This window comes from Pyrus communis, chromosome 15 (assembly GCF_963583255.1).
Source record: "Pyrus communis chromosome 15, drPyrComm1.1, whole genome shotgun sequence".
NCBI lineage: Eukaryota > Viridiplantae > Streptophyta > Magnoliopsida > Rosales > Rosaceae > Pyrus > Pyrus communis.
In genome coordinates this window covers 16,978,246-16,986,509 of record NC_084817.1, presented here as the reverse complement: position 1 = coordinate 16,986,509, position 8,264 = coordinate 16,978,246, and the positions used below count along the sequence as shown (strand labels likewise).

Genomic DNA, 8,264 nt, shown 5'->3' with positions numbered 1-8,264 from the left:
AAATCGAAGGAAAAAAAAAAAGGAAACTCATGGCTGAGCCGCGACCTCAAGCTGATGCGAGTCGCGCTTGGCCTGAAGCCAAGCCGCACTAACCTAGGCTGCTTTGAGCTTGCACAGAGCCTGATACCTGGGTTATGCAGCCCACTTTGTTGAGCTTTGCTGCGCACCAAGCCCAAGTCCAAAACTTTTTGGACTTCAACCTGGCAAGCCTGCAACACTCTAGGCTTGATTCCCTTGGTTCGTTCCCTTCTGCAGCAGCCTGCAGCTGCTCCACATGAGCCGCTTGTTAAGGTTTACCCCAAGCCCAGCCGGCATCCTGACGTTGTAGGGCCTGTTTCCTGGACCAAAGGCAATAGCCTGCTGTTGCTGTGCTGTTGTTTCTCTCAACCCAAGCCTTTTTTTGGCTCGTTTGCTTCCAGCCGCACACAACTTTGTTGGATGCCCATGACTAAGCCCAAAATTGGACTCTATTTTCTCCATTGCATAGCCTGAAACCATACAAAACCAATATGGCATGAATGTCAATATTTTCTTGCCTTCACGACCGACCTCTGTTTCGTCCTGGTCTATTGAATTTATTAAGTGACTAGCAATCCACTAATTTGACAAAAAATAAAAAAAATAAAAAAAAAATAAAAAAAAATAAAATGACCAACAACCCACTTTTAGAAATGAATGATTCAACATATATATATATATATTTTTAATCATTGACATCCTTTTATAGTCCCAAAGCTACTCATACTTGGGTTCCTGAAGTAACCTCAAATTCATTACACTTACATTGTATATTGTATTATGCATTCTTGCAGGTACCCCTTTTATGAACTTGAAGTTCATCTAAACTCGAACATGTAGTTTCAAATTTAGTACCTTTGAAACCTGAAGTTTTCAAACAAAACACACATCATGAAACCTGAAGTTTTCATGTAAAATTAAAGCAATGAATACCTATAGAACCCCAATGTTCTACTTTATGTGTATGGTTCTTTACATTTTTTTTTTCATAAGAATAACCACAATCTTGTTCCCTCTATTGCAGCAACATGTTGAACTTGAATAAACTCGACTTTACCACTCTAGAAGTCTCTGGCAGAAACTACCTGAATTGTGTCCAAGATGTGAAGTTCCATTTCATTGCCAAAAGTCTCAGAGCCATCATAGAAATGGTTACAAATGAACTGATTGGTGAAGCTGATGAAGCATGTTTTGCAAATTGTCACTTTGATATGACAATTTTCTCATTGTTAAGGAGAGATATGAACGTTAACGTTCCTGAATAACATTGCAAATTTTCTTGGACAAACATCACGATGTCTCATTTAGATCTCCACACTACATAGTCTAAAACTGAAGTGCCTCATATTCTAGATCTATAAAGCGTTACTCAAAGCATGCCAGATGTTTTTACTGATCTAGCAAAGGTGACATGATCAAATTTACCTAATGCAAAAGTGCCTACAAGCATATATGTACCTAATGTACGTCGAAACATCACCCCCGAAGCATTAGCCTCCCTTGAAAAATAGTTGGCCCCACCTACTGCGCGTTACGGTATAATTGCGACTAACCTATCATATGCTCCTACCCTGAAGCGTGGTAGAGTTGATTCAAAGGATCCATAACTTTGAAAGAGGAAAACGGCACAACTAGTGAACCTAGTGTGAATCCAACCATTGGCTACTCAACCATTCCAAATGCATGAGGTTATTCTAGATTACGGAGATGTCCTTAAAGAGACGAATCCGTCTCTTGAGAATCATGAGATTCCAGTTTATTATGCAAGTTTGGATGAGGTTTGGGGTATGTTTGAGATGATAGTTGATGATACATTCACATATATAGTAGCTACTAATATCACATTGAGCGATGACATTGAACCACATTCTATTGATGAGTGTCGACGTAGAACAGATTGGTCAAACTGGAAACAAGCAATCTAATTCGAACTCGATTCACTTGCAAAACACAAGGTGTTTGGGCCCATAGTTCCTAAACTTCCACATGTGAAGCATGTTGGCTACAAGTGAGGTTTCGTTGAGAAACGTAATAAGAAGAATGAAATAGGCAATATAAAGCACACCTTGTGGTGTAATGCTTTTCTCAATGTCCTAGGATTGATTATTAGGACACGTATTTCTCCATAATAGACGTTACAATGTTCCGTTACCTTATCAGTTTGGTTGTTTCTAAAAAATTGAATATGTAGTTTATGAACATGGTAATCGCGTATCTCTCTGGGATCTTGATATAGGAATCTATAAGAAAGTTCCTGAAGGGCTTACATTGACTGGATCAAATAGTTTTGTGCCATAAAAAACCTTCTCGATTAGATTGTACTGATTGAAACAATCTGGGCGGATATGGTATAATTATTTGAGTGAGTGTTTGATTAGTTAGGGTTATGTGAACAATGAACTATGCCTATGTGTGTTTATTAAGAAGTCACATTCCAGATTTGTGATCATTGCAGTTTCTGTTGACAACATGAATCTCATTAGGACTGTTGAAGAGGTTAAGAAAGTTGATGTGCACTTGAAGTCAGAATTGAGATGAAAGATATTGGGAAAATTCAATACTGCCTTGGCCTGGAGGTCGAGCATTGTTTAGATGGTATTCTGGTACATCAATCGAACTACACTCAAAAGATGTTGCGTCATTTAATGAGGATAAAACAAAGCCTTTGAGGCATTCATTATTTTTCTTACCTGACGAGGTTTTAATTAGGCACCCATCTTGGGCTAGTCATACCTTTTTGTGTATTTTACTTGCGTCCTGAAGATGAATAGTTTTGATTTAATGCAACTTCTTACTTTTTTTCTTAAACTATGTGCTTTTGCCCCATACTGGGTTTTACCATAGCGAATTTTTTTGAGTTTTACTACTTAGGCATTCTTATGTTTGGTTTCAAACTTGCATTCGCTTGTTGTGCAGATGACTTCATCAACCAAACTTACTTCATCGTTGAAGACCTAATATTACATTGTATTTGAGTATTTTCACACTCAAGGAAGTGTGTTGCAGTCCTAATTTAGTTAAAATTGTGAATGTGCAAATCCTGTTAGGATTCGATAGCATCTTTTTAGATAGTGTCCTATTTTAGTTGTATTACTTGATAATAATTTTTCCTTCCCTCCTACTATAAATAAAGGCACAATGGGATGATCTAATACACAATTCTAAATTACTAATTTCTCTCTTCTCTCTGTTGCTACTGCAACTCCTCTTTCTATAATTCCTTAGTTAAATAGACCTACATCACAAGGAACTTAATTTTCAAATTTTGCCACCGCTAAAACAGTGAGTTTAGAAGACACTTTACCATTTAATCTCATGATTTAGAAGCCGAATCAATGGCCCAAAGAACCCTTTAACGACCTAACCTTTAAAAAAAAAAACAAAAGAAAAAAAAAGGAGAAAAGGTGTTTTTTAGATCTCTTTTTGAAAAGCCAGTTGGCACACGTGTGGTGCTAATCATGCTTAGCACCATGCCCACCTCGAAACAATCATTCACTCCATTTCTTGGGCTCCCCCACAGAACACAAACTCACACTCAAATCCACACACAAACTGCTCCTCTCTAATCCTTCAATACTTTCAGCATCCATCCTCCACTCCCAAGTACTAAGAAAAAAAAGGATTCATATGAAATAAGTTTAGCGTTAGGTGACGTTTCAGTTTAATACTAATATTATTATATTTAAATTTCTCTTTGCATGATAATACATGATAAATTGAAATAATACAATAACAGTAAACTCATTCTATACAAGCTAATTTCATTAAAGATAAAAAAAAAAAAAGAGAGATTTTGTCATGTTTTATCTCACTTTTCTCACGATACGAATTTTTCTTCATCATCATCATCAATCCATCAGTAGGCACCAATTTATACACCTCCCAATCCTGGGCCATGTCCGCTCGTGCACATGCATGCTAGGACTGGCCCATCAACAGCTTTTCCATGTCCAAATATCAAGTTAAAAATGAAATGGTGGAAGAAAAGAATTCATATGGTACCTGATGGGTACGTATCTATATCACCCACCAATGGATATTCTTCAACACAATGAGAAAAAATCATCTTTTATAAGTGAAATAGTGTGTGCACTGGGCATGATAGTATTTGGAGAATCGACTATATGACCTCTGATGCACAAATAATTAACAATTTATTAATAACTACTTGAGCTAGAATGTTCAGTGCTTAATTGGAAACTTACCAATTAGCATTTTATAAGTAAAACTTACCATGTTCAACATATGAAGATCTATAAGCATCATATAGTAATGTGTGTTGCATGATCATCATTGGGTGAAAATTTTTAAATTACATGTATAAGCACTTAAAGATTCACTGAAAGTGTCCAAAATAACAAACTTGAATAACATTGTTTGATTAAATGTAATAGTTAAGAGTTTTAACAACTTTTTATTTTTTGTACTAACATGTATATACATATATGCAATCGCACCCTGTAGGGCTTAGGGTAAATGATCTAGCTATCTCCACTTGGGTGACTCAATTATTGCTCACAAAATTACATCTACAAAAAAGCGAAGGGTGCTATAAGCTATAGCAAAGCTTAAGGAGTGGAAACAGTGAAAAAGAAGCACTTCCTCTATCTATTTATAGACTACTCATACACTCATCCATTGCTTCTTCCTCCCACACCACCGCACCACTACCACTAAGACTATAACAATGGCTTCCGAGAAGGTTGAGACTGTTATAGCCGGAAACTATGTCGAAATGGAAAGGGAAGAGAGTGATGTGAAGACAAGTGCTAAGAGCAGGCTATCAACATTTCTTTGGCATGGTGGCTCAGCATATGATGCATGGTTTAGCTCCGCTTCTAACCAGGCACATATTTAATCTTAATATTTACCTAAATACTTATGTTTATCATTGTATTAATATAACTATGTTATTTGATGTATGTAGCTAATTATCTTCACTCAGTTTTAATGGAATTAATATTTGATATATATTGCAGGTTGCTCAAGTGCTTCTCACACTGCCGTACTCGTTTTCCCAACTGGGTTTGTTATCTGGAATACTATTTCAGCTTTTTTATGGATTGATGGGAAGCTGGACTGCTTACCTCATCAGTCTACTATATGTTGAGTACAGAACTCGGAAGGAGAGAGAAAAGGTGGATTTTAGGAACCATGTAATTCAGGTATGTGTAATCTATAATTTTTAATCTCATTATTAGTCTATAAATCTTGCCATGAAATGTTGAGGGGTTTGTTCTACAGTTAATGTTCATAATTCCATTTTCTCTTGCATCAAATAATTTCAACTTGCGATAACATCACAATTCAGACGTCAGATAAAAACACTTCAAACGCAAAACGTCAAATACTGACTGGTAATTCATTTGCAGTGGTTTGAAGTTCTTGATGGGCTCTTGGGAAAACATTGGAGGAATGTAGGCCTCTTTTTCAACTGCACTTTTCTACTCTTTGGGTCTGTAATTCAATTAATTGCCTGTGCAAGGTAAGTAATCATAAAATAAAGATACTAAATATTATGAATTACATTAAAGTTGGTTTGTCTGATGCGTTTGTTTTAATCCCAGTAACATCTACTATATAAACGACAATCTCGACAAGAGAACTTGGACTTACATCTTTGGAGCTTGCTGTGCTACAACTGTCTTCATCCCCTCATTCCATAATTACAGAATTTGGTCATTTTTGGGCCTTATTATGACTACTTACACTGCTTGGTATCTCACCATTGCTTCCCTTATCCATGGACAGGTAACCAGATTAATTCTATAATATTTATTGTATTAGTTCATTATATAATTCACTTAAATCAGCAAATATCTTAGAAGCTTTTTTGGCAGTCTACACCCTAATTATAATTACTTTCTATGTGTCCACAAAGGTTGAGGGAGTGAAGCACTCTGGTCCAAGCACAATGGTTCTCTACTTCACTGGGGCTACTAACATTCTCTACACATTTGGTGGACATGCTGTTACAGTGTGAGCATTTGAAAATAATTACAACAAATAAATAAGCAGCAATGATATAACTTGGGTTTTAGTTAACTAATCTGATTAACAGGGTTAATTAATTTTTTTGGTATCATATAGGGAGATTATGCATGCAATGTGGAAGCCACAGAAATTCAAGTTAATATACTTGATGGCAACACTGTATGTGCTGACCTTAACCCTACCATCTGCGTCTGCTGTGTACTGGGCATTCGGGGACAGTCTCTTGACTCATTCCAATGCCCTAGCCATGCTTCCAAAGACTAGATTTAGAGACACTGCAGTAGTCCTAATGCTCATTCATCAGGTAATTAATTAACACAGTTTCTTAATCATTCCAATAATTTAGGCTTTAGTTTTATAAAGTATAACTGTTGATTGATAACTGGGTTAATTTGTGCAGTTTATCACGTTTGGATTTGCTTGCACTCCTTTGTACTTTGTGTGGGAGAAATTCATTCAGATGCATGAGACCAAGAGCATGGTGAAGAGGGCACTGGCAAGGCTCCCAGTGGTGATCCCGATATGGTTCCTTGCCATCATATTCCCATTCTTTGGGCCCATCAACTCAACTGTTGGATCTCTTCTTGTCAGCTTTACTGTCTACATAATTCCTGCTTTAGCTCACATGGTCACCTTTGCTTCTGCATCTGCTAGAGAGGTTTGTCCATCTTTTTTACTTTGCATGGGATAGAATCATTGCTAAGGCTAATGGTCAAATATATCTAAAATATATCTTACATGTTACGTTATCAAACAATCAATTTTGATTGTATATTCATATAAGAACCTACTTAATTTTCGTAATTTAGATTGATAATTGAGTGACATGACATACTATACTAGGAGAACATTTGTGTTGCTATAGAAATATAAACTTGAATAATCAAATTAGTCATTATTTTTGTTTGATAATCTAACATATTCATTGTTGTTTTTCATTTCTTTTAATGAAACTATTGCATGGGATACTTGCTAAAAATCGTACCTGCCAAACAGTCTGATAACATATAACATATTAAACTGAGTTAGGGAGATATGGATGAACATATGAGTGCATGTATATTCATTAGTTGCTGTTTTTTATGGCACACAGAATGCTGTGGAGAAACCACCATCATTCTTAGGAGGCTGGGCAGGATCATACACCATGAACATCTTTGTGGTGGTATGGGTTTTGATAGTGGGATTTGGGTTTGGAGGATGGGCAAGCATGCTTAACTTCATAAACCAAGTTAACACATTTGGTCTATTCACAAAGTGCTACCAATGCCCCCCTCACAAAGCTTGATAGTAGATTCCCCTACTTTTCCAAAAGTTTTTTGTAACAATCTAAAGATATATATGTAAGTGTGTGTAAAGAGATTGGCATTTGTAACCCTTTATTTCCTCTTGTTTCCTTACTTGATTTGTATTCTTTTTTTTCTTTGTAAGATCTATTAAGTTGATGGCTTTTCAGAAAAGGTGTGATGGCAATTATCATAGCCACCCTTATACGGACCCTACAGTTGCACCTTTGTGTGTTTATTAATTAGCCTTTTTTAATTAAGAAATGCAGACTCCCCAGGTTTTCCTCTTCTGGCCGGGAACTAAATTTATCAGTTATCATTTCATAATCCCATTTAACATATCTTTTATATTTAGTTAATTAATGTTGAAATTGTTTAGGAATGATTGTAATCCTTTGCTTTTTGCGGATAGTTGAAGTCATCATTCTCCTCTGAATGTTATTATTGCAGATCATGTTTAACAAAACCTTGTTAAGTTGTTACAAGTCATAAATCACATCTACGTCATCATAACTTGAATATCCTGCAATGAGTAAGTTCACACGAAGTATACGCTTGGCCTTCAACCGTGTGGCTCCATGTTTGCTACTTTCAACCCCTGAAGAACATATACAGTTTATATGACCTTACGTACGGCATGCACGCCACGTGCTGAGCAATGGATGGTGAAAGAGATAATTGGTTTATGAGGGCCAATCTGAATGTGCACCAGAGTGTGAAAAAGGCCAAAGTTGAGCTCACTTTTTTCACGTTTTGCTGGCTAGGTTTTTCAGCGCCCAAATCGACCTCAAATGGGCGATATAGACAGCTGTTTTTGATTGGGTGCTTAGAAGGCCCCATGTATTGGTAATATGGTACAGCTCTTGGACTTTGCGTGTAGACTTTGCTTGAGAAACATTAATAATAAGCAGATATATCATATGAATCTCGAGCTGCAAAAGTTGACGGTATTTTCTCGCCCTAATT

The 8,264-nt window shown here is 36.5% G+C and overlaps 1 protein-coding gene across 1 annotated transcript; it reads left to right on the top strand.

Moving 5' to 3' along the window:
- Nucleotides 1-4,371: 4,371 nt before the first annotated feature.
- On the top strand, nt 4,372-7,692 carry LOC137718036 (auxin transporter-like protein 3). The gene is made up of 8 exons (XM_068457557.1): nt 4,372-4,864; nt 4,998-5,183; nt 5,391-5,503; nt 5,586-5,769; nt 5,900-5,997; nt 6,109-6,316; nt 6,413-6,670; nt 7,106-7,692. Exons 1-8 carry the CDS (start codon nt 4,706-4,708, stop codon nt 7,298-7,300), a joined length of 1,401 nt encoding a protein of 466 aa, XP_068313658.1. The 5' UTR covers nt 4,372-4,705; the 3' UTR covers nt 7,301-7,692.
- The last annotated feature ends 572 nt before the right edge of the window (nt 7,693-8,264 follow it).